Here is a 26,379-nt window from a genome sequence, read left to right as displayed (position 1 = left end):
TTTTTCCTGCAGAAAGAACTTAGAATAGGCTACTCCGTTATTTTTGGATTTACTTTATACTGTGGAGATGGCCATCAGCATTGACTAATCTGTTGACTAGGAAAAAATCTTTAAAAACGAGTAGCGAAAACGAAAATATTACCAGCACAAACGAAGCACAAACAAACAAGACTATTTGGGGTAGCTAATTTTGGAGCATGTGTGGGGCTGAGTGACCTCAGAATTATCACTAAATAATATTTTTAATATCTAAAAAACCAAAGAAGCACAAACTAAACTTTTACCTGCACAAACGAAGCACAAACAAACAAACTTATTTGGGGTCAATTTTGGAGCAGTGGGGGGCTGAGTGACCTCAGAAAATGAGCAATAAATATTATTTTAATATCTTAAAAACCGAAGCAGCACAAACTAATTTTTTTAGGGCACAAAACAGCACAAACGAAGCACAAACGATTGAGCCTGTTTTGGGTGAATTTGAAGCATGTGGGGGGCTGAGTGACGTCATCGCCTATAATTCAATGTCTAATATTTTAAAAACTGAAGCAGCACAAACGAAAATATTGCCTGCACAAACCAGCACAAACGAAGCACAAACGATTGAGCCTGTTTTGGGTGAATTTGAAGCATGTGGGGGGCTGAGTGACGTCATCGCCTATAATTCAATGTCTAATATTTTAAAAACTGAAGCAGCACAAACGAAAATATTGCCTGCACAAACCAGCACAAACGAAGCACAAACGAACGAGACTATTTGGGGTGTATTTGGAGTATGTTGGGGGGCTGAGGGACCTCAGAATGACCTATAAATATTCTTTTAATATCTAAAAAACCGAAGCAGCACAAACGAAAATTTTTACAGCACAAACGGAACACAAACGATTGAGACTATTTTGCCGACGTTTTGCGTTGGGTGGGGGGCCAACTTCACGGAGGTCTCAAGTTTGACGTTTTCGCCGCAAAAACTTTTAAAACACAAGTTGTTGCGGGGACAAATTACTTCATTAAGGTACGAGAAATCCCTGTGATTTTATGAATGAACTTATAGGAGTATCATGTTAATGTACTAAATATGTCTGTAAAAGCAAGCCTCCGATATAGTCCCTAACAGCTATAAAAGTGTTTAAAAGCATTGTTGTAAATGATCTGTTTCAGGTGCATGTAGGTGGGGATGAGTACATTCATCTACGTGTCTATAAAACTCTGCCCCATGCTGGAGAAAAACTGAAGCTGCACAGCATACAGACATCCAAGGCTCATCATGATCCCATTGAGTACTTCTGAAGCAAACTAAGCAAATCATCATAAATACAATATTCATGCAGCTCAATGTTGCCATTTTTACACAGTAAATGTTTACATTAACACCTGAAGATGAACATTTATTACATTCAATGACCTTACAAAATGTATTCATTGACTTATGGGATCATGGGTTAACACTTCCAGTGAACCTCACTGTGAATTAAGCAATCCTATAAATACATGCATCCATTATGTGTGTGGCATAGCTGTAAAATAACAGTTCATTTTCTCTCCCGCATACTAAAAACATCACTTAACTCGCATCTAGTTACCTATGGCAGTAGTTTGGTCTTCACATTTTGGGCTTTGTAATTAGTGACACTAATGCAGTAAACACTTATTTTATACTTAACTGCCTATAATGTACATTATTGACATAAAATGCGTGCATGGCTGGACTGTTTTATATGGTGTTTTTTTGGGGGGGGCGTATTTGGACTTGTTATTCAAGTTAGCATAAAAGTGTAGGATTATATGAGCTGGGTTTTATCAGTGTAAAAATAAATAACAAAAATAAAATGTTAGTAAATAAATTTTTTAAATGTTATTAAAATAAAAAGTAAAATACGTAAATAATTTATATTTTATAATATATTTATATTTTTGCCATGTACATAATATAAATGTTTAATATACATATACATGTCTGGGTCTAAATTTTAGGATGGCCCCTCACACAAGGATCATCATATTTGGGAGTCATTTAAAAACTTAAAACCCAAAACTATTTCATGGCAATTCTTAACTGTTTAAGTTTTGATGAATTAGTGGTTAATTTATTAGTATTTATCATTTGTATGTTTTTGCATGATCTGCTCATAGTGATGGTTATGTTTATGGGTTGGCCTACATGCTAATATTTTCTAAACATTATGCGTTTTCATAAAATTCACAACGTATGAATTCATACAAAATCACAAACTCGTAAAATAGTTATCTCCCACAGAAGAAGCCAGCCTATATTCAGCTTTGTGTTTACAATCCAGGTTATGAAGAATCCATATGGCAACACAGCAGGACTGCAGTACACTGGACCATAAACAGTCCTGTCAATATTAGTGCTGTCAAACAATTCATCGCATCCAAAATAAAGTTTTTGTTTACATAATATATGAGTGTGTACTGTGTATATTTATTATGTATATATAAATACAAACACATGCATGTATATATTTAAGAAAAAGATCTTATGTTTATATATTAAATATATTTATATATAATATAATATAAATGTATATACATGTAAATATTTTAAATATATATATTGTATGTGTGTGTATTTATATATACATAAACAGTACACATGCATGTATTATGTAAACAAAAACTTATTTTGGATGCGATTAATCGTTTGACAGCACTAGTCAATATACATAATCGTCTCTAACTGCAGCATCTTATTATTACAAATCACATTTCATACCACTTTATTTTGTGATTATCATCTCGCTGAGTTCATAACTCCTGCAGGTAGCGGAGAGGATTTAAAAATGCATGAGTGACAATTGTATGCAAATTTCAGCAAGTTTTATTGATTGAACTTGTGCTTTACCAAACCACATGAAAGCAAAGAAGTCAAAAACAAGCAATATTTATGTATGAAATAAATGACAAGTACTGTTAAAAATGTTTTAAAATATGTTCATAATTAATTCAGTTGATTCAGTAGTGACAGAAGCACCAGTAGTCACCTGGGTGTTCAGAGTTATGAACGGTACTGCAGCCAGCCACTAGATGGCGATCGAAATGTTTGGTTTCACTTTTCAGTACTTGTGAGGCACGCTTGTTCCGGTCAGCAGTGAGGACGTTCCTGGGTGTTTTTGTTAGCCTTTTGTATTTAAAATGAATGTGCGCTGTGGTGGAACATCTGAGGCGAAAGATGCCAATGAAGAGGTGCAGAAAATATGCGATGATGTTTGTAAATTTTAATTGCAGATAAATAGAAATAGTGAACAGATGCGTCACACAGTCTGACAGCTCCCGTTTTTCCACAGATGAAGTCTCATGCCGAGGATAAAGCTGAGTGCAAGTTTGACATTTTCACTGCCAAATCTTTTAAAACACAAGTTGTTGCGGGGACAAATTACTTCATTAAGGTACGAGAAATCCCTGTGATTTTATGAATGAACTTATAGGAGTATCATGTTAATGTACTAAATATGTCTGTAAAAGCAAGCCTCCGATATAGTCCCTAACAGCTATAAAAGTGTTTAAAAGCATTGTTGTAAATGATCTGTTTCAGGTGCATGTAGGTGGGGATGAGTACGTTCATCTACGTGTCTATAAAACTCTGCCCCATGCTGGAGAAAAACTGAAGCTGCACAGCATACAGACATCCAAGGCTCATCATGATCCCATTGAGTACTTCTGAAGCAAACTAAGAAAATCATAATAAATATTGCCTAAAAGGCTCATGAATCTCACGGTTGCCATTTTACCCGATAGTGGGATCACTACCTGCGATGACACTTAACTGTGAATTAGGTAATCCTTTAAATACATGTTTCCATTATGTGTTTGGCATAGCTGTAAAATAACAGTTTTTTTTTTTCATCCCACACACTCAAAACATCACTTAACTCACATCTAGTTACCTATGTCAGTAGTTTGGTCTTCACATTTTGGGCTTTGTACTTAGTGATACTGATGCAGTTGATAGGTATTTTATACCTAACTGGCTGTAATGTACATTATTTACATAAAGAACATGGATGGACAGTTTTGTTTTTGGTGGCATAGTGGACTTTTTGCACTTGTTATTTAAGTCATCATAAAAGTGCATGATAATGTCAGGCGGGTTCCATAAGATATGCTTAAACCCAGGGTTTTTCAAACTGCGGTCCAGGGATACCCAGGGGAGGCAATGGAATGCTAGATGGTGCATGGAGAAGTTTAGCGAACAGTGGGGGAAAAAATGTTAAAATAAAAGATTAAATAAAAATGTGACTAATTTCAGTAAATAACTTAATATTAAGATAAAAAACTAATACATCTAACAGTACAGTTCTATAACGAGTAGATTTTTTTCACAGTACAAATTGGATATTTACATTAGAAACTGTATATGCCTTTTACATTTTATGATAATCCCTCACACAAGGATCATCATTTGGGGGTCTGTGGCATCTAAAAGACTGAAAACCCAAAACTATTTTTTCTACTATTATATTTTAAGATTTGATTAATTAGTGACTGATTTCCATGAATTTCTCATTCGTACAATCTGCTCATGCCCCAGTGTTGGTTATATTTAGGGACAGGCCTTCAAACTTACTTTTTTCTAAAAATCATACGTTCACACAATTCACATTGTACAATTCATACGAAATCGCCAACTCGTAAAATAGTTATGTTTTCCCATGAGATAGGGTTGGAAAACCCCTGCTTTAACCTTTGACACAGGTGGCCACATCAACATCTGAGAACAACAGATCAATCATCTTTAAGTCCCCTTCACTTCAAATGAACATTAATCACTATATTGCAAAGCAAATAAAAGACAACTTTTCAGCAATTGGAAAACATTTCATGGTTTATAAAATCTTTTGTACAATATTTATACAAAAAGGTTTACAGGAGTAGTGTTTCTTCACAGTAAGAAACAAAGCCACAGAGCATACTGATGGAGGGTTTGTTGGGTCAGTGACAATGTCCAGGCTCAGGTGTTTTCCTCAGAACAACTGTGTAGTTTATTTTGACAACAGAGGTATTGTTCACTTGATCTTGGGAGTGGTGTAGTGAATTCGGCACCTTTCATTGAAAACCTAGAGGAAAACATGATCATTAAGAAACACTCCTAAATGCAAACCACTCGGATCAATAGGAGAGACACTCAATAACTCACCTTCATACTCCGGTCATTGACCACTTCTTCAACATTTAGCTCAGACTGCATGAGTTTTAACTGTAGGGAAATGACAGAGAATTCAAACAAGATTTCAACCAATTTCAGGCCAAGTACATATAAATAGAGACCTTACCTTAGTTTGCTCTTTCCTGAGTTGCTTGATTATTGACAAGTTGTCGCTATCTTTTGCCCTCTCTTCACGTAACTGCCCAACGACAGCAGAGGTCTCTGTAATACATGACTTTATTGCCTTATCTCTGGAAAGATGAGCTTCCATGAGCTGAAAGGCATAGGCAGTACAGAAAAAGGGCTTATAATTATTGCACCACAGAGTATGACAGTAAATCAGTAATACATCAAGAACAAAATTAGGGGATCTCTAATAATAATTTTAGATTATTAAAGAGTATTTTGCATGGTGATACATACAGATTCATAAAGTTCTTTGCAGGTCTGTGTGGCATCCACTTTGCCTGAAAAGGATGCAGTGGGCACAGTAGTATTGAGGGCATGGACAATTCTGTCATCTATGGTGCGCATCACTTTTAATACTTCCTACAGGACAAGAACAGAGATGTACAGCCTATCAATGTAAATCAAAATTCAACTTTAAGTTACCATTTGTTCTTGTATTGTAAGTAATGCAATCACAGTTGTTCAATTGCTTTTCAACCCTTGCTGTGCTGAAAATTTGCTGTAAAAAAAAAAGAAGTTATATTAACACAAAATCTTGGATTCAATCTTATTGTTAAGAAATACAAGACCTGTGCTAACTGAAAGAAAACAAATTCATAAAAAGATTGAATCCAATATCCACTAGCGTGAATTATTTCTGAGAAATTTTTGGTAGGCTTCTCACATTTGACAGGGAACATCGCTACTGTAATAAGGTGGAGGGGGAAAAACCCCCAAGCTTTATTTTTTTGGAAGTAGTTATACCCTGTGTGAGTGAAGTCAGTAAGTCTTAGTCCAATGAGATCAAATTAACTAGAATTTTCAGGAAAATGACCAGAACATATCAAGGATGTTGAGATTTGCTACCTTAAATATTAAGAAAACATCATCCCCCCATTTAGGCATTATTGATAGAACTGCTACAATTTTCTCTTAAAGTAAAAAACCTTGGTAACTATAACACGTTACGTTAAAAAAAGTGTACAACATAACTATATATACATAGGTAGCTGACAACATTAAGCAGTTATCCATTTCAAACTACATTTTCTAATTATTGTGTAATTAATATGCATGCAGCTTTATGGGTTTATATTAACTGAGGGACACCTAGACTACCTCAGAAACAATTCAATGTATTGGGGAAAAAAACACTGAAAGATCGCTCAAAACCATACATAAAATTGTTTAAAAAAAAAATAAATAAATAAAAAATGTCAAAACACCTACATTATACACCTTCCACTATACGCTCAAATAAACTTTAACTGAAAATCCTGGTGCTGAAAAAAGTTAACGAGTCCAACAACCCACATATTATACATTATGTACTTGATGGCTTTAAAAAAATCCGTGTTTTGTATTGTGTATAAATGAAAACTCGTCTAATGTATATATGTATATTTACACAGCACAGTTGCTTAATCGTTCATGTTTGCTCTGCAGCTCATTGAACCTCACTTCTGCATGCAACAGACCACCGAGGGTCAGTCATTCGCACAACCTTCCCGTTAACATCATAACAACGTGCTTATAAAAATCAGTATGCGCTTAAACATCCTGCATAATTTTATCCTGTCTGCTGACAACTTCGCACGTTTTACCTGAAACATTGAAAAGTCCTCACAGTCCAGAACTCCACCGGGCGCCGCCATAGTGGACTGAAGAGGTCCTGCGCGCTGAGGGTGACCAAATACTGCCTGAATTACATTTACTATAAAAACTGTTGTTTTTGACACTTACTAATCAACGTTACAGGTCATTATTGAGTGTTCCCGCAAGTTTTTACTATAGTGAGCCAACTTAACAGAGATAGTGTGACAGAATTATTTCTCACGATAAAAATAAGATTAAACGTGAGCAAGTAAAATCCACAGGTGATTTATGCGAAATGTTTTGCAGAAATGCAAATGTTTTTGTATGATATATTTTATTTAACTTTACTTTTAGTTATACCATTTACAACTACATTCGTGTTACGCTCTCTTTACATACGTAGCTTATGTCCTTAACAGGCGCTCGTGAGCTGAGCTGTTTTGGCTGCTCAGGGTCCTTCAGGGTTACACCAGCTCTGCGCTCGCATATGAACTCGAACTGACTTTAAGGTTAGAGGAAGTAAACCTAGCATTGTAATTTGGGCACGATTTCATGGCTTAAAAATCGTCTTTTTCTTTCATCATATTTTCTTCAGAAGTCATGATCTTCAACATGATCAGAGGGCCTCGCGCCGCTTTTGGCACTTTAATAGGTCAGTATTTTCCGTGTGATATTTGTTTTAGACGCAGCCAGGCAGCACATGATAAGCTTTGGCACTGGGCACAGTTCTTCAGACACTTGTCGGCATCAAACTAGCAGCGAAAACATGATTATAAATACATTGCGACGCAGCATACATTTTCGAGACTGGCATGATTGGATTCATAAGGTTGCTGCATGGATTTTATTACTTTTAATTTATGTTTTATCTAATTCGTGAACTGAGCCACACCTCTTGTTATAATGATTTTACAACTCTCTCTTACAAAAATGATGCATCACAATATATATATATATACATATATATATATAAATTATAAATATTATAAAATTGTTACTATATATATATATTCATGGAAAAACACAACACTCACACATTAACAACTGAATTATCAAGGATGCTTTAAATTGATCAAAACTAGTGATGATAAAGACATTTATATTGTTACAAAAGGTTTCTATTTCAGATAAATATTGTTCTTCTGAACTTTCTATTCATAAAAGAAACCTGAAAAAAAATTCGACTCAGCTGTTTTCAACATAATAATGATAATAATAAATGTTTTGAGCAGCAAATCAGAACATTAGAATGATTTCTGAAGGATCATGTGACACTATGACTGGCGTAATGATGCAAAAAATTCAGCTTTGAAATCACAGGAATAAATTACATTTTAAAATATATTAAAATAGAAAACAGTCATTTTAAATGGTAAAAATTGTTTTCAAAATGTTACTGTTTTTGCTGTACTTTGGATCAAATAAATGCAGGCTTGGTGAGCAGAGGAGACTTCTTTAAAAACATTAAAAATCCTAGTGTTCAGAAACTTTTGACTGGTAGTGTGCGTATAGATGTATATAAAATTGTACGGAAAAATAATTCAGTTGTGAGTGTGTGTGTGTTATGAATATTATAAAAAATAATTATTACTAAAAGCTGTGGTATTGCTCTGTATGTCATCAAAAACATTTGTACTGTATTTTTATTTTGGCGGAAACCGTCATTTGAGTATAGCTTGTACATAGCTTTTTTTGCCTAGCAAAAATCAGATGTTCAAATGATTGAATAAAAGATCATTCTTAAACGGCTGCTAAAATGCTAAATCAAACATTTATCTTCTAACATCTGGCAAAAGCAAGCAAACAAACAAACAATGTTTTAAACTTATATCAGTGCAAATATAACAGGAACCAACACATTTGTGTTGTATAAACATCATCATGCAGCCATAATTTATCACCATGACAGACTTAAAGGGACATTTCAGCTAAAAATGTTCCTCTAAGGAATGAAAGTCAAACCACTTCAAACATGAGGGCGAGTAAATGACTGAATTCTCACTTTATGGTCCCTTTCCTCCTATAGGGCAGGTGAGGAGAGGTGTGATGACCACAGGGAGCAGAAGACTGTGCAGCAAGCCTCAAGAGGGGGCATCCGCACCCCAGGGTCAGTACTCAAATATCCATTCACTTCTACCTACCTGCATTAAGAGGTGGGGCATATGACATGATTCAGCACTTGACGTGACACTGCATATCATTCCAGCACGTTTTGTTCCCTAGAATGTTTACAATTCAAAGGAATAAAAAAACATGCACATAACGTGCAACAGCGTAATTATGATGTAGATCAAGATGGGTTCCGGTTTTGGCTGTTCTACAAGGATCCGATTATACTAAAGGGAATTTCATCGTTTTCCAGTGGACTAACTTTTCTTTACCTTGTGTTTCCTCTCTCCTTTTTTTCTCTAGCACAACGGCTTGGGTTTAAAGTACCAGGTTACCGCCCATCAGAATGGGATAAAAAGATGCTGGTGTGGTCCGGGCGATTCAAAACCGCAGAACAGATTCCAGAGTTTGTGTCGTAAGTGGGCCATTCCTGTTTACATTGAGATAAACCCCCAGCTCCAGGCATACTACTGAGCATATAGTTGGTGTATGAGGTCATGTGGCTAAAGTTCTATCAGAGTATTGGTGGAACACAAGAGACGTCCGCTGTGAGGTTCAAACGAGATTGATTACTCGCAGTGTACTGACAGGTAATTAGTGTAATTCATGGTATCTGGAGGGAGATCAGAGTGGGCTCTGTTTGTGATGTTAGATGCAAAACATGGCAGGCATGTCCTCTGTGACCCATCATACTGTTGCTTTTTTTTACTAGGGATGAGTAAAAATACTGATTTAATGATTGATTGCGATATTCATTTGTATAATCAAAGTGTCAATCCTTAAAACCCCAAAGATCAATCGTATTTTACTGGACGATTACATTTCAGTAGCTGTGTGTAAACATATGGTTAAAGCCTGTTCACATTAAGAACAATAACTATCTTAGCATAATTGTTTAGTATAAAGGTGCTGCAGGCTGTCTTTAAGTGCTCAAGCCTGGATAATTCTAGGTTAATTCTAATTGGCTGTCAGTGTTTTTATCGTTCATAAGCTGGAAAATTAGTTCTGAAAGTGATTTTAATGTCTTTAATCCATATCATTAACGTTATAGCTTTTGTGTGGACTTGCCTATTGTCATTAAATTAGATTGATTTTTAAAGCTTTATCGTTATAGTCTATAATAGTATAATATAGTTAATCGTTCTTGGTGTGAACGAGCGTTTAAACTCTTTCTCTCTGCGTTTAATATGTAAAACTAATATTTTCGTAATGTAACAAGAACGAAAGTTCCTTGTGTTTCTTGCGTTGCTTTGGAGCAGCGTATCTCCTCTATTGTTGAATCTTTAGCGCCACAGCAAAGGAAATTGTATTAGATGAATTGTTTTGTGGGTTCTCAGTCTGTACACTGGATATGTTGAAAAAAAAAGGTGTACCTCTAAATAACGACAAGAACCGTCTTTCTATCGAGTTGTCCTACATGCGAAAACAAACGCGCACAACTGCACGTGACCGTGAAGCTCGATTAGAAAACAAACGACTCTTATGAACTGGTTCTTTTTAGTGGATCAAAAGCACACAGCGCTACCAGTGAAGTCCGATTCAAGAAGAAATTACTCCAATGAGCTAGTTCTTTTAAAGTGCCCCAATTATGGGTAATGAAAGGTTCATATTTTGGTTTTGGGAGTCCCCAACAACAGGTTGGCACTTACAATTCAAAGGAATAAAAAAACATGCACATAACGTGCAACAGCGTAATTATGATGTAGATCAAGATGGGTTCCGGTTTTGGCTGTTCTACAAGGATCAGATTATACTAAAGGGAATTTCATCGTTTTCCAGTGGACTAACTTTTCTTTACCTTGTGTTTCCTCTCTATACAACAACTCCCAAATGATTCGCTCAACGATTCATTTTGCCAAACCCCTCCTTTGCGTGACGCTAATCTGCAGTGATTGGTCTGATTGGTCTCATTTTCATTTCACCATGCCTGTAATGCCTGATAAAGCAGCGTTTGTGAGCACAGTGCTGCTTTGTGTGCATCCCTTACCGGGGAGGCCGCTAATTTACCGCTCCAAAAGCGGCACCTAGTGGCAAAGAATGAATTTGCATTTTCATTCAGACCAACGGGAAAAGACCAACAAGTGGGCGGGCAATATGCTAATGTTTCATGTTGACGTCAACATGAAACGACTCGTTTCAATGATTCAAAGTCAACTCTTTCTTTTGAGAGACAACAACTTTGTACACGGTGCACTTTCAGATTTAAAACTTTGCAGGATGTTTTCATTCACTTAGAGCTGTGTTACACACTGCATGAAAGGTAATTTTCAAAAATCCATAATAGGGGCACTTTAACGATTCATTCATAAAGAGGTTGTTAGCCCTTAAAGGCACAATATGAAAGATTTTTTTATTAAAATATCCAGAAACCACTAGAACAGTGTTATATATTTTGCTGACTTGTGTACTTACATTATCCCAAATGTTTCGAAGAATGTTTAAATCCAGAGAAATAAGCTATTTTAACTAGTGACACGGACCGTGTCCATAGTGTCATTGTGTCGCCTGCCAATGACGTCATAACCCCTCGATTTCCGGTTTTGTTTTGTAGAAAAACATGGAAACACCAAAGACGCTTTAATATGTTGTGCGTTTTAATAGACCGGTGATGACCTTCTTAACGTAGTTCATTCTACTACGTTAATAAATGAATTAGGAAATCTGTGACGATACCCTGCCCTGCTCTTTGAAATGCTTTCTTTGTACAATTAGACTTGGCTTGTTTAAGCACATCTTCATGTACTATTTTATAGTATTTTCTTTACTTATGAAAATACTGCACTGTTTTCAGATTTGAGATGATTGATGCTGCCAGGAACAGAGTGCGTGTGAAGGCCTGCTATGTGATGATGGCACTGACCATCATAGCGTGCGTTGCTACGGCTGTCTCTGGGAAGCGGGTAATAAAAAGTGTGCTGCTGTATAAATGATAAGCTTGGGTAATATATGGCTCTCATATCTTTTAACCAATGCTTTCAATGGCAGGCGGCAGGTCGGCATGAAAATCTGACCTCTCGTAACATGGAGAAAAAGGCTCAATGGAGAGAGGAAGCACAGAGAGAAAAGGAGGCTGCCGATGCACTTGGAGAGAAAGCCCAGTGAGATGCATCCATCTGCGCTCCATCAAGGCCCATGTCTCAGTGTCAGCTTGCATCATACAACAGCCAGTTATTTAATGTCAAACGCCACACACCATGGGAACTCTGGTGGAGGTGGTACAGATTTTCCTTCACATAGTAAACAGATTTTTAGAGTAGAGTATAAAATAAAGATGAGATTTTCCCTGTGTGATTTTTTTTATATATATATATAAATACATACATATATATATTAAGAAAAAATAAAGTTGTGTTCCACTGTTATGTCTTTATTGTTATCTTTAAGGTCTTATGAACTACTTTGTTTTTATAGCTGATTTTTAAAAGTAATATAAATAGTATAGAATTTTATCAGCCATCACTCCAATCCGTCAACTGACATATTAAGAAGCAAAAAGCTGTGTTTGTAAGAAACAAATCCAATTCATACAAGTCCTCTATTCATAATTTGAAAGGTTCATATTTTGGTTTTGGGAGTCCCCAACAACAGGTTGACATGCATGCAAGGTCAAAAAACACCTTCATTGTCTTATAATATGCATTTATTTTACCATACAATGACTCCCAAATGATTCGCTCAACGATTCATTTTGCCAAACCATCCTTTGCGTGACGCTAATCTGCAGTGATTGGTCTGATTGGTCTCATTTTCATTTCATCATGCCTGTAATGCCTGATAAAGGCATATACAGGAACTACTTTTGTTTTTATAGCTGATTTTTAAAAGTAATATAAATAGTATAGAATTTTATCAGCCATCACTCCAATCCGTCAACTGACATATTAAGAAGCAAAAAGCTGTGTTTGTAAGAAACAAATCCAATTCATACAAGTCCTCTATTCATAATTTGAAAGGTTCATATTTTGGTTTTGGGAGTCCCCAACAACAGGTTGACATGCATGCAAGGTCAAAAAACACCTTCATTGTCTTATAATATGCATTTATTTTACCATACAATGACTCCCAAATGATTCGCTCAACGATTCATTTTGCCAAACCATCCTTTGCGTGACGCTAATCTGCAGTGATTGGTCTGATTGGTCTCATTTTCATTTCATCATGCCTGTAATGCCTGATAAAGGCATATACAGGAACTACTTTTGTTTTTATAGCTGATTTTTAAAAGTAATATAAATAGTATAGAATTTTATCAGCCATCACTCCAATCCATCAACTGACATATTAAGAAGCAAAAAGCTGTGTTTGTAAGAAACAAATCCAATTCATACAAGTCCTCTATTCATAATTTTTCTTTTTCTGCTGAAAAAGTCATCTTGTCTGAATCAGAAGAGAAATATGCACACACTGTGTAAGCAAAAACTGTCCATAACAGTTCAGTGGATTCTGATGTGAGAGGATAACAGTGATGGACCTTTTCACTGGAGGAAGTTATGGATAATAATGGATTGGTTTCTTACAAACACGCAGCTTTTCAATTCACAAGATGTTAATTGATGGACTGGAGTCATGTGGATTATTGTGATGTTTTTATCAGCTGTTTGGACTCTTTCTGATGGCACCCATTCACTGCAGAGGATCCATTCTTGAGCAAATGAGGTAATGCTGAATTTCTCCAAATCTGTTCAGATGAACAAACTCCTCTACATCTTGGGAGGACCAGAGGATGAGTACATTTTCAGCTAATTTAAATGTTTGGGTGCAGTATTCCTTTAAGGTTGTCCTAAAGCTGATGTTTATCGTCTGTGCTTGATTAAAATGACCAACCACAAGTAAAATAGCATAGCTATTAGCACTAAATTGCATAGGAAAAAATTAGAGCATAGTCAAAAAGGTTAAGCGTACGTGAAGAATGAAAGCATAATGACTGGCCCTTCTGTGAATGAAGCAATGATGAATAAGAGTCTTATACAAATCTCAAATTAAATCACTTGACCACCGAGCTTCTTGAAACGGCATTTATGCAAATGGAGTAACAGAGAACAGTTACACAATCTCAATACGACAGCAGTATTGAACACAAAGAGCTGGTCATCTCTTGGGAAGAATCTGACATTAACATAAGAAAACCTAAGTAAACAATCATATCTTGAGCCAATACCCAGTAAATCTTAAGTTCAAATTTGTTGATAAATTCTTTTAAAGTTCATTTGTTTGTCATTTTCCACCTCCATTTTTTAAAATTAGGATTATGGCACCTTCGGTATTAAGAGATTCTAACCCTCGCAAAAATACAATAAAATAAAACCGAACAACAAAACAGAACTGAACAGTTTTCTGCTCTGTATTTTTCCATATACAGTTCTAGTCACTCAGAAAATATGGTGTGTCTGAACGTGAGTGCGCATTCAGCATGATTAGACATTAATATTTAAGTTCGTTTTACACACATGTCGGGAAGCTAAAGCCTTTTCAGCTCAATTTTCAACAGCTTGTTAAAATATGTTGGAAGCTTTGAAAGGGTTGGCGTTTTCTCAGCCAGAATGAGGCAGCGCTCAAATACTTAGTGTTTTCTGTAAGCACATCCCGTAATGCAGGTACGTGCCATTCCTCTTCACCTCAATATCCTGAGAAGTGCTTTGGGGGCCTAAAACGGACTACAGAGGTTCGAATCTAAACAAAGGGTGTCTGTTCTGAACATAAAGTGCCGATAAAGATGACGCTCATGGGAAAATGTCCTCTTGAAGTATCAAATGGTCTAATGCACAGGATACAGGATCTGTCTTTTTGTCTGTCCAGCAGTCTCAGTGAGCGGGAAGACTCCAACTCCCAGAATTCCAAAGGTGCAAATGTGTAACCCTAAAAGGAGAGACGGAACCTGTACAGTTCAGTCATTGTCGGAATGCATGTTTGATGCAAGTCGAAGTAAGAAACCGTCTGACTGGCGTTGTCAGTCGGAAAGCCCGGACCCCTCAGTCCGTTTTTTGAGTTGTCTGGGTCAATTGAGAAGGTACAAGTGCCTTGCATTTATCAGACGTCCTTTTGAGTTTTTCGGCGCATGTTGGCTGCGACTTATTTTGGGTGGGGGGATTTTAGACATGCAAACACAGTCACACGGTCAGTCCAGTGTTTTACAACAGATGGAAAGCAGATGCCTTGTCAGAGTCAACACTGCAGTCACATCACACGAGCTGTGCTTTCCCAGCTTCTGTTAAGTCATCGCTGGATGCAGTTTTCCTGAATTGGGCTGAGGGACTGATGGGATATGTGTGCTTTGTAGGGCTGAATGACAGTTCAATGAAGGAAGTGAGATATTTAAGTCATATGAAAGATCTACTGGTCACATTTGCCACATCAAAACAGGAAGTCGCTATCGTTCTGGAGCCATCGTTCTGGACCGGGCCAGGGAAGTAGGACAAGAGGGGGGAAATGGGTTGACCGGCAACACACGCTCTTGTATATCACACCTTAATTGAAATGTTCATTTGTTAAATCCTTCGCTCTGTTCGGTCAGTGGGGGTGTCGCTCACCCTCCAGGGTGGATTGCTTGGAGAAGATGGGGGTGAAGGGAAGGGTTAAAGTTGGAAACCCTCCATGGGAGCCTCACACTGCTGGAAAAGGAACTGCTGCTGCTGGAGATCAACAGCAGGGGCCAGGGCCGGATCTTCATCTTCTGTGTTGAAGTAGCGCTCGATCAGGTCAAAAGCCTTCTGGTAGATCTCCTGGTTCTCATGACCCTGTAGAAACTCCAGCTTGTCCAACCCTGATGGAAAGGAATAGGAAAAGGTTTGTCTTTTTTTTTCTCTAGACCCATATATAATATTACACATTTTATAGAATAATATCTTTTTTTTGTCTATATTTTGTGCCAATTCATTAATTTGTTTGTCTGTTTTAATTGATTTTAGTTGTTGAGAGTAACATTTTAGTTCAATCTTAAAATGTAAATAAACTATTTTATATATTAATATGAACATGAACATTTAAAACAAATGTGAAAATCTGATCTCCGGAATAAAAGACGTTGGCAGGATTAACACTGCTTAATATTAACAAAGATTTATTGTAGAAAGGTTGGGATGTAATGAAGGGTCTGAAGACCCCAGAGAAACAATTACAGGCATATGATCAGCTAAGGACGAATAAAGAAGAAAAAAAACTTACTATATGTGGTTATGTGGGGGTGGGGGGGGGTCATACTTCTCAGGTCAAAAAATATGGAAATCCTTATAAATATGGGAAAATCACAAGCAAGTGTGATGACTAACATACCATATGCTTCTTCAATGAGGGCGCAGTAGGGGTTGATTCCTCCTCCTCGTTTAGCTTCCAGCTCACCCAGTCTTAGGATGTTCTCCAAGCCATTCAGTGCCACCTGTACGATCTTCGAATCCATCAGAGTCAGGAGGTCACATAAGGGCTTGATGCAACCAAGCTCAACAAGATGCCTGAGGAGAAGATTAAAGCATTAAAATATGAAGCCGTCTTGGTTGCTGATGCAGGAATTGATCTCATCACAAACTGTCACAAAAGACACATGTTAATAGCAGGCTAAAGCAGTGATCTGTCTTACCTGATCTGCTCAGCAGAACCGCCTGATGTGGCGTTTGTGATGGCCCACGCTGCCTCCTTTCTTGTACGGAACTCGGCTACTTGCAGAATATTTATCAACGGGGGGAGCAGGTCTGCATCTATCACCATCTGCAAAGATCAAAACAAAGATTGTGAGAGAGAAACAGACACATTTACAGAACTGTAGATTATTCGATTTGTTCTGAAACAAGGACTTAAAATGTTACAATGTTCAGGGCTTAAAGTTCTCCGGCATGCAGCGTTTGGCTGTGGAAAAAAATGATCCTACATTTAAAAAAAACTTGTTGATATCACTTTCGAGTCCACGAGTTCGCCTACCAATGGTGAGAGAGGAGCACAGCTTTCACTCTCAACCAAACTAACATTGCTAGTAGGGGTGGGAATCACCAGAGGACCCACGATATGATATTATCACGATACTTGTGTCACGATACAATATTATTGCGATTTTAAATATATTGCGATATTCTGCAATATATTGCAATTTATTATCTTTTTCCAACTTCAAATTCTGTCCCCTAACGAAAACTTTGGCAACATCTGTTTTAACTAAAAAGAAACATTTCTCAGTTTGTTTATCTCACTTCAATTTTATTGTTGCAGTGCAAAATGGGATTGTCAAGCAGACAAACTGACCAACACTTTCATGAAAACCTGTCATAAATGTTGTATGCACCTGGCAAACTCAACTATTTGTATTAGTCTAGTCTAGTCCCACCTTAATAAAATTTAAACAGGTATGCACTGCTGTGCTACAATACAACTTGAACAAAAAAGTTTTGCAGACCCTTCAGCATTTGGGGATTTTTTGAAAGTAAATTATTGTTAAATTTAAAATAAATAAAACACAGTCTTACATTAAAATAAAAATGTTACATTTAAATTAAACATAACATGTACTTAGTAAACAATGTGCTACAACAGGTATACTATGCACTGCTGTGCTCTTAGTGTTTTACTTTCATTCATTCCATGTAGTTCCAAGCCAGTTTAATCACCATTCTATATTAATGCGCTGCTTTAATTGATGCACACACACACACCACTCGCACATAAGTGAGAGGGAGAGGTCGGAGATTGCAGATCGCACAGCGCACACACAGAAACGTATTGATGGTGCTGCCCCGCGACTATTATTAATAAAATAACATCGATACTAGATCGTTTCATTATCTTCCTCAGCAACGAGGTAAAATCAAAGTAACTAAACAGCTTCATAGTTTGTAGAGAGAGATGCACAGACGCAGGTAATTCACACACACAACTGTCATCTCTCTCTCGATCGATAATTCATTCAAATAAATGCTATAATTAATTAAAATAAATGTGGTCTTACCGCACTATTTCATCTCTGTATCTGATTTGAAGCAGGCAGAAAGCTAGAGCTAAGGAGCCGTAACTGAGGAAAATAACCGTCATTTTTACCCTTCCGGTTAAATTTTGTACTGCCAACATCATAAACAGCTTTAAGTTGTCAATACTGGCAAATGACCATGGAATAAGCGGGATAATCAATGGCTTGCCGTGCGTTAAAGCCTTTTAGAACTCAACACCACCATCTAATGGACTGTAAAGAAATTGATTTTGTTATTCTACCAAATAGTATAATAAAAGATAGATACTTGGCGTCTGTGTATCAATACAGTATTGCCGCTGGCTATAATTAATTAAAATAAATGTGGTCTTACCGCACTATTTCATCTCTGTATCTGATTTGAAGCAGGCAGAAAGCTAGAGCTAAGGAGCCGTAACTGAGGAAAATAACCGTCATTTTTACCCTTCCGGTTAAATTTTGTACTGCCAACATCATAAACAGCTTTAAGTTGTCAATACTGGCAAATGACCATGGAATAAGCGGGATAATCAATGGCTTGCCGTGCGTTAAAGCCTTTTAGAACTCAACACCACCATCTAATGGACTGTAAAGAAATTGATTTTGTTATTCTACCAAATAGTATAATAAAAGATCGATACTTGGCGTCCGTGTGTAAATATCGCGATATTACGCTGTATCGATTTTTTCCCCCACCCCTAATCACTAGCCAATCAGAATATTTTTGCTCTTATAAACACGAGACCCGCATAATAGTATCAATTGTCGCAGCCCTGATGAATGGAGAAGCGCGACATGTTAAAAAAGCTGTGAGACGCAATGGTGTCAAAGATGTCCATCTAGCACATATTTAGATAGAAAAACTAATTAAAAAGGTCTATTTGTGTTATTAAAAAATATCAGATTACTCAATTGTCAAAATTATCAGTTGATTACTTGATTAATCATTAGTTGCAGCCCTAGATTAGTTAAAATATTTCAAAATACAACTGCATTGTTTTACTTTTTGTAATTAAAAGACAAATATTTTGTCATTGAAAATTTCTTTAAAATAGTATTAAAATATCGTCTCGTTCTAGTGAACCAAGTATCTGTATTTTGTCTCATCTCTTGTAGTCGAGGGAAGTCGTGGCCTAATGGTTAGAGAGTCGGACTCATAACCCAAAGGTTGCGGGTTAGAGTCTCGTACCGGCAGGGGTTGTAGGGGGGGGGGGAGTGAATGTACAGTGCTCTCTCCCACCTTCAATCCCACGACTGAGGTGCCCTTGAGCAAGGAACCGAACCCCCAAATGCTCCCCGGGCGCCGTAGCATAAATGGCTGCCCACTGCTCCGGGTGTGTGTTCACTGCTGTGTGTGTGCACTTTGGATGGATAGCTAAATGTAATGTCACACCCCTAGTGTCGATAAGCGGTGATATAGCTCATTATTTTCCAAGTGTATGATACATTCTTTAGGTCAACCATATATTCATGAAAAAAAAAAGTCAGTTTGAATAAGGAAAGCAATAACTTTGCCATAGTATCCTTTCAAATGTTAAAGTTGCCACAGTCATTGGATTCAGGCTCAGGATTTTTAATTTTTTTTTGCTTTAACCCCTGAATGTTGCTTTTTTTTGGTTCAGTTTGCTTTCACAAGGCAGCATTTCAAAGTGTACCAAAAATGGATTTATGCAGTTATGCAGCTAAGGCAGAAAACATGCCAGGTTCCGAAATAAATGCTACAAATGAGCCTGGTGTGAAAACCCCCCAAACTAACATTCATGTGTTAACTGTAAACATGCATATACCTGTATTTGTGCACGGTTTCCAGCTGTGATATTGGAGATGGTCCAACATGCCTCTTTTTTAATGGATTCTTTTGGGCTACTCAGCAGGTGAAGAAGACTTTGCAGGGCAGAGCAGTTAAGAATCACCTGTTCATGAGAAAACAAATAATGTTATACCCCAAACATGTAATGGATACAACATTACTGCAGAGGACAAAAAAGTACAGTTGCTTTACCTGAGTCTGTAGGTCATCTCCTGTGACTATGTTCCCCACGGCTCTCAGAGCAGGAGACACCACCTTATATTCTGCATGTCTGGAAAACATAAAAACAGCTCAGAAAACTGCTGTCATTCTAAGGATTTGAAGTAGCACCCATAAAAATACGAAGGAGAGAAGCTATCTTAAAAGCCTAAGCCAGTGGTTCTCAACCTGGAAGGGGCTCGGGTCCATCAGGGGGCCTCAGCAAAATTCCAAAGGGTCACAAAATGGCTTAAATATTCATTAAAATAAGACAAGGCATTGTAAAAATCAGCTAAAACAACTAAAAACCAAGCTATTTCTTATTTTTACTTAACTACTTGTTTTCTTTAAGGAACAAGGGTTTCCACAGTCTTGGAAACCCTGGATATAGGAGATGGACTTGAAAGGTCATATAAATGTATGAAATCTTATAACTCATTCTGCATTTTTATAATTAATATACATTTTTAAAGTTATGCCAAGCTCTAAAAAATGTTTTGGTATCAAGAAAATCACAAACGACTGAAAGAGTCATGGGGCGTTCAAATATTGTTGTTGATAATTCAACAACAATAATTTTGTTCCAAGACAACAAAAATATTGTTGTCTTGGAGTCACAATGGTTGAGAATCTCTGGATTAAAATATTCATTATTCTTTCCATCTGTTTTTCATGTCTTACAGCAGCAGCTCCACTAGTCTGCGGCAGACTCCCGAGTCGATAACAGCCTGGATCTTCTCATTGGGACCATCAGACAGATAGGAAAGAGCCCAGCATGCATCAGCCAGAATGTCGGTATCATTCACAAAGAGCAGCCAGGACAGAACGCTGAGACACGGCGACACCTACATTAAATAACAAATACAACTCAGATATCACTTTAAGTTAAAAGGTGTGTATACTCTTGTGACTTAATTAGATTTAATTAAATTACTTAATCAAGTTAATGTTGATTTATGTTGGTTTAATAAAAAAAATATTTTTTGTTTATTATACATTAATCAATATCATTGTAATGTAAACAAAAATGAATTCACATTATCATTAAACTATCAAATCAACATTAACTTAAGTAATTAAGCATAATTATTAATAACATGTTCTAGCTTGAGCAAACATGACCATGATGACACGTGTGCATGCCACCCACAGCAATAACACTGATGTCTGTGGCTAGCGAAATGAAGCAAGAACTGACTATGGCTGTTTATGTGCTTGCTTATCATTTATCAGGCACTTTCATCTATCATGCTCTCCTCATTTACATACACTAATTTGGAAGATGCTTTTATTCAAAGCAACGCAAGAGTGTTTTGTACAATAACAGCTAATAGTCAAACAGATTCAGCCGCTCTAACTGTAAAGATAGGCCTCTGGCTGTTAATAATTTATGTGCTTTAGTCAAATGTCTCAAGCTACAATAATGTGACAGTTGCTTGTGGGTTGCCCCTTCCTGCAATATTTAGATTTCTCAACTTGAGCCTCAACCACTGTTACTCCACAAACACACACTAAAAAACGTCTTATGCTTACCACAGCTACATTTATTTGATAAAAAAATAAAGTTAAAAAAGTAATGTGATGAAGTATATTTATAATTTACAATTGCTATTTTCTATTTTAATATATTGTTAAATGTAATTTATTCCTGTGACAGCAAAGCTAGATTTTCAGCATGATTACTCCATTCTTCAGTGTCACATGATCCTTCAGAAATCATTCTAATATGCTAATTTGGTGCTCAAGAAACATTTCTTATTATCAATGTTGAAAACATGTATTCTTTTAATATATTTGCAGAAACCATTAGACATTTTTTAGGATTCTTTGATGAATTAAAATTTCAAAAGAACAGCATTTTTACCAACAGAAATCTACTGTAACACTATACAAGTTTGTTTATATTTAGCACGTCTTTGCTGAATAAAAGTTTGTTTAAAATTGTTTTTTAAAAATCAAATGACTTTAAACTTTTGAATGGTAGGTTGTAAGGCATTGTTATTATAATTATTTTGCATTTTTCAGTAATGTTACAAGTCCGATAACAACACACCAACAATTTTTTTATGTAATCACATAAAAAATGGCACATACAATTTATTTTTTCAAAATTCTCAACTACTTTGTATAAATAAATTCTAAACTAAGGTCAATCTGTTTAAATCGCTACAAGTAAATCTGAGCATCACAACATTATAATGTACAATATGAAAAATGGATATTCATTAAAGATTATATTCAACAGCGTAAATTATTAGTCTTTAAAATTAGCGGTAGATGATGGTAAAGGTAACCTAAATGTAAAAAAGGGGAAATGAGCTTGGCACAATTAAATATCCAATCCTGATCCTATATATATATATATATATAAATAACGATTAATCGTGATTAATCGCATCCAAAATAAAAGTTTTGTTTACATAATATATGTATGTGCGCTGTGTATATTTATTATGTATATATAAACACACACATGCATGTATACATTTCAGAAAAATATGTTTAAAAAATAAATGTATAATATAAATTGTATGAATATAAATATAGACATGTAAATACATGTAAATATTTTCAAAATACATACTGTATGTTTGTATATTTATATATACATAATTAATATACACAGAACACACACATATATTATGCAAACAAAAACTTTTTTGTATGCAATTAACCGTTTGACAGCACTAATTATATATATATATATATATATTTTATAGAACAGTCTTTAACAGATATATTAGAGATATATTGTTCATCCCTACTCTTCCATTTCTAGAAATCTACTTTGGAACAATTTATATTGTAAAAATCACTCTATAAATAAATTGTACTGAACTGCATGGAAACTGGATGGATGGTGACTTTTACCTTGGCAAAATCTGGGGGTGGGTTTTTCCCCCTGCACAGGTTAGACAGAGCCCAAACTGCATTCCTCATCATAGTCAGACGGTTTTGTTTAGCCAACAACCTGAGAATGAGAATTTGCATCATTAGAATAACTACTCAACAGTACAGTTGTTCTAAAACAAATGGTTGCATGACTTACTGTACTAAAGAGGGTAGAATATTGCAGTCCAGAACATAGTCCCTGCACTCAGTGCTGTCACCTGCAATATTGCCTAAAGCCCACACTGCCTGCAGTGCAAAAAGACAGTTTCAATCACAAAGTTAGTCCTAATTTTTTTTTTTATACCTATCTGGGTCCATTTGTGCTCCTTCAGCAAGCTGCTCACCTGTTCCTGTACATCCTCGAAATCCGAGCCGAGCATCTCAATGAAAATGGGCACCGCCCCAGCCTGGATGACCACGCGTGTCTGGTGGGATGTTCCTGAGGCGATGTTAGTCAGAACCCACGCTGCTTCAAACTGCACAGAGACAGGACGGCTGTCACCATACTGCAGAAAAGCATTCACTAATGCACCATTCAAGAGCCAAGAGGATTAAATAAAGATAGCGATGAGACTTGCAGAATATACACATTCCAATAGTATGAGCATGTGCTGGGAGAGATCCATGCCGGATGACTCACTGTCTCACTGCTCTGACATACAGGATATGTCTGCAGGCTGTTCTTCTGCTTCTAGGCTGTATGGTTCATTTTAATATCACTTAGATACAGCATGCTCGGCTCACCTGTAGCGTGCAGTTCTCTCTTCTTTTCAGGAACTCAACAAATCGCTCCACGACACCAGGGGTGGCAATAACCTCATCAATAGGGGGATTAGGCTCTAATGGAGAGTTAAAAATTTAATTAGCATCGTTTTATCATAAATATGATTATGCAAATGCACGAATTTCAGTCTTCAGGGTCTTTCACCTTTAGATAAGAGCTTTCTGAAGCGCTGTGTTCCTATGAGCTGTTGTTCTGGGGAACTGGAGAAGATCATCTGTATCATGTCCTCAGAAATAGCACTTCCCTTTGATGATGGAAAGACAGAAATGGTAATAATCTATTATAGATTTTTTCATTGATAAGTAAAACACTGTGATAAACTATCATCTTTCTCACCGTGATTTGGTCCAAATTGTTGGCCTGTGATTCCAGGTATCCACTGTCCAACATCCCATCATCCTCCAGTGCTCCATCCTCCTCCACTGTGGCCACATTTCTGCGCTTGAACAGCTGTAAGAACACAAACTCTCAACTCACTGTGCTCAATAAAAATACCAACATGTGCCAAATATCAGTACTAATGTTGCATTTCTTTCTTTTGAAGGAGCAAGCGAGCTACGGTTTTATTATTGTTAAAATATTTTCTCCTGTAGAATCAACTAAAAGTAAGGTATTTGTAGGCTGATTCTCTCAAACACTGTAAATAATGTGATTTTAATAAGATGTTATTGTTTGTTATTGTATTTGAGTGTATATATTATATATATATGTGTGTGTGTGTGTGTGTGTGTGTGTATGTATACTATTATATACACACGTGTACATAAACTAAAAAACAACATCAGAGTACAATAACAAGATACAAATCAAAGATCCACAAAGCCACTCTTATATCTCCAATTCTCCTACTTGTTCATCTTTCTTTTGTTTGCGAAGTTGGAGGCCCTCTTCCTCCCTCCTCCTCCTCATCTCATCTGTGTTGAGCGATTTGTTTTTATAGCTTTTGAGACGTGCATTGTCCTTCCCCTGACTCATGATGTTGCCTGCTGGAAAGACATGATCAAAGCAAGATGAGCACAAGAGAAATCACCAAGACTCATTAAAATAGTTGCTTGATCTCAGCTAGATGACAGGCTTTGAACGATCACTTAATATCATGTTTCCATCAGCAGTGGCCACATACACCAATCATAATGCCAAATAGTATGCACTCTTTTAAGTGAATGAATGTATTTATGTATTTATGATGTTTTTAAAGCAGTCAATAATTATTTATTGACTGCTTTGTGCTTTAAAGCGTGGTCAGTTGTACTGACTAAACCACTTAGCAATAGTTTTGTTGTTTTTGTTTCTGCTTATTATAGCAAAACAATTGTTTGACTTGTCTTTTGTATCCCACTAACCAAACCCACAGCCTTTATGTGTCTACTAACCATGAATAGCAGGATTTTTAACAAAATGCTGTTTTTATGTTGCATGATTTTTACTGGCATTAATTAATGAACATTAATTGCCAATAATAGAATCTCAACTCTATATCAACTCGTTTTGATTGATTTTCACATTTTCAGTGTCAGTTGTGACATACGAACAGCTCAAAGCTATGCTGGCCAATCACAGCGTGCAGCTTTTTGATGTCAGGAATCCAGATGAATTCCTGGCTGGCCGGATTCCTGATTCTATCAACATTCCTTGTAAGTCACTACTGAAGTGAAGAATCAGTGTTTCTTGTTTCAGTATGCACATTCACTCTCAGTTTTTTATGTATCTCTCAGTGGGACAGCTTGAGGAGTCACTGAAACTCCCGCCACTCCAGTTTCAACAGCAATTTGGGGTGAAAGCCCCTAAAAAGGAAGACGATGACATAGTTTTCCATTGCCGAAGCGGGAAAAGGAGTTTGACTGCTCTTGAAATCGCTCATCGTCTGGGATTCTCTAAGTAGGCTATTGAAAACATACACACTGATCTCATTATAAGCCCAGAACTTGTGGATGATCCAATTAATTAAATATTCTTTTTTGTTAGAGGACCTACTTGTTTTCTTTGTCTTTTCAGGGCACGGCATTATGCAGGCGGATATATTGATTGGGAAGAGCATGAGAAGAAGTAACAGGACTAATTGAGCCACATTTTCAATCACTTTAACTGGACCTTTAATCTGGAAATAGAAAATAAAATTAAATATTGACAAGTGAAATTGCTCATTTTACTGTTTACAAAGATCTGAGTCATATAGTTTAATGACTCATCAATTATTATATGAATCATATTTCATTAAGATGTGATTGCTAATTAATTAGTGTATTAGAATCATTATTGATGTTGTTTGATGACTCATCAATTACTGTTATATGATATATTTTAATAAGGCTATTATCAGAAAATACATGAAGCAGCTTTCAGAAAAATACTTGAAAAAATTGCTCCTTCACAGTGAACCAGACAGATCAATCTATTTCTGGACTAAAAACAAATGTGAATATATATATTTACAAATCTGCTTTATTAAAATATTTTTAAAATGCTTTCGACATTGCTTGATTAATCACTGGACCATTTTTTTTGGAATTTGGACATTTTGACTGATGAAACTGACTATTTTTTTTATATTTTGGTATTTACAACTATGTAAATCTGAATGACTTAGTGTATTAGAGTTGCTTAAAATAGAATAATAACACATCAATTATTATTATTATATTAATTATATTTAATTGATCAGAAAATGGATGGAGCAAACCTATTTCAGATAAATACGTGAAAAATTGCTCCTTCAGATTGAATCAAACGACTCAAACTAT

The 26,379-nt window shown here is 36.3% G+C and overlaps 5 protein-coding genes across 9 annotated transcripts in view; 3 read left to right on the top strand and 2 right to left on the bottom strand.

The window, feature by feature from the left end:
* The window catches only part of LOC107591268 (cystatin-B-like), a gene marked incomplete at its 5' end in the record, with an annotated part of 6,651 nt that extends 4,953 nt beyond the window's left edge, over positions 1-1,698 (top strand). The window contains 2 exons of the mRNA XM_016280382.1: positions 938-1,009; positions 1,156-1,698. Coding sequence (XP_016135868.1) covers positions 938-1,009; positions 1,156-1,284 — 201 coding nt within the window. The remainder of the gene's footprint in view (positions 1-937; positions 1,010-1,155) is intronic.
* A 1,334-nt stretch (positions 1,699-3,032) lies between these two features.
* LOC107591246 (cystatin-B-like) lies at positions 3,033-4,228 on the top strand. 2 transcript variants are annotated; one of them, XM_016280358.1, is made up of 3 exons: positions 3,033-3,198; positions 3,300-3,401; positions 3,548-4,228. In XM_016280358.1, exons 1-3 carry the CDS (start codon positions 3,148-3,150, stop codon positions 3,674-3,676), a joined length of 282 nt encoding a protein of 93 aa, XP_016135844.1. In that variant the 5' UTR covers positions 3,033-3,147; the 3' UTR covers positions 3,677-4,228. The 2 variants fall into 2 exon arrangements, with proteins under 2 accessions (XP_016135844.1, XP_016135843.1); XM_016280357.1 differs by having other exon boundaries at positions 3,033-3,219.
* Positions 4,229-4,819: 591 nt separating this feature from the next.
* Positions 4,820-7,394, bottom strand: LOC107591242 (coiled-coil domain-containing protein 58). Of its 2 annotated transcripts, none has more exons than XM_016280350.1 (6): positions 7,322-7,394; positions 6,931-7,005; positions 5,582-5,707; positions 5,286-5,432; positions 5,150-5,209; positions 4,820-5,069 (listed from the first exon to the last, which is right to left on the bottom strand). In XM_016280350.1, the coding sequence occupies exons 2-6, from the start codon at positions 6,979-6,981 to the stop codon at positions 5,019-5,021; spliced, it is 435 nt and encodes a 144-aa protein (XP_016135836.1). In that variant the 5' UTR covers positions 6,982-7,005; positions 7,322-7,394; the 3' UTR covers positions 4,820-5,018. The 2 variants fall into 2 exon arrangements, with proteins under 2 accessions (XP_016135836.1, XP_016135837.1); XM_016280351.1 differs by having other exon boundaries at positions 6,931-7,026; positions 7,322-7,386.
* On the top strand, positions 7,350-12,340 carry LOC107591241 (protein FAM162B-like). The gene is made up of 6 exons (XM_016280349.1): positions 7,350-7,431; positions 7,518-7,574; positions 8,949-9,029; positions 9,335-9,446; positions 11,823-11,931; positions 12,017-12,340. Exons 2-6 carry the CDS (start codon positions 7,523-7,525, stop codon positions 12,131-12,133), a joined length of 471 nt encoding a protein of 156 aa, XP_016135835.1. The 5' UTR covers positions 7,350-7,431; positions 7,518-7,522; the 3' UTR covers positions 12,134-12,340.
* Positions 12,341-14,036: 1,696 nt separating this feature from the next.
* Positions 14,037-26,379, bottom strand: part of kpna1 (karyopherin alpha 1 (importin alpha 5)) — a 13,327-nt gene continuing 984 nt past the window's right edge. For 2 of the 3 annotated variants that reach the window (XM_016280346.1, XM_016280348.1), the window contains 13 exons: positions 24,488-24,624; positions 23,975-24,088; positions 23,783-23,882; positions 23,599-23,693; positions 23,199-23,330; positions 23,012-23,100; positions 22,834-22,933; positions 20,644-20,807; positions 19,957-20,035; positions 19,742-19,867; positions 16,602-16,729; positions 16,301-16,476; positions 14,037-15,791 (listed from right to left, as the gene is read on the bottom strand). In XM_016280346.1, the coding sequence (XP_016135832.1) occupies positions 15,604-15,791; positions 16,301-16,476; positions 16,602-16,729; positions 19,742-19,867; positions 19,957-20,035; positions 20,644-20,807; positions 22,834-22,933; positions 23,012-23,100; positions 23,199-23,330; positions 23,599-23,693; positions 23,783-23,882; positions 23,975-24,088; positions 24,488-24,624 (1,628 nt within the window). In that variant the 3' untranslated portion in view covers positions 14,037-15,603. The remainder of the gene's footprint in view (positions 15,792-16,300; positions 16,477-16,601; positions 16,730-19,741; positions 19,868-19,956; positions 20,036-20,643; positions 20,808-22,833; positions 22,934-23,011; positions 23,101-23,198; positions 23,331-23,598; positions 23,694-23,782; positions 23,883-23,974; positions 24,089-24,487; positions 24,625-26,379) is intronic. The other variant, XM_016280347.1, reaches the window with a different exon arrangement.

Source organism: Sinocyclocheilus grahami, unplaced genomic scaffold (genome assembly GCF_001515645.1).
Source record: "Sinocyclocheilus grahami isolate Dianchi unplaced genomic scaffold, SAMN03320097.WGS_v1.1 scaffold139.1, whole genome shotgun sequence".
In the NCBI taxonomy this organism is placed as follows: Eukaryota; Metazoa; Chordata; class Actinopteri; order Cypriniformes; family Cyprinidae; genus Sinocyclocheilus; species Sinocyclocheilus grahami.
The sequence above is the reverse complement of the archived record's forward strand: the minus strand, read 5'-3'. Positions and strand labels throughout refer to the sequence as shown.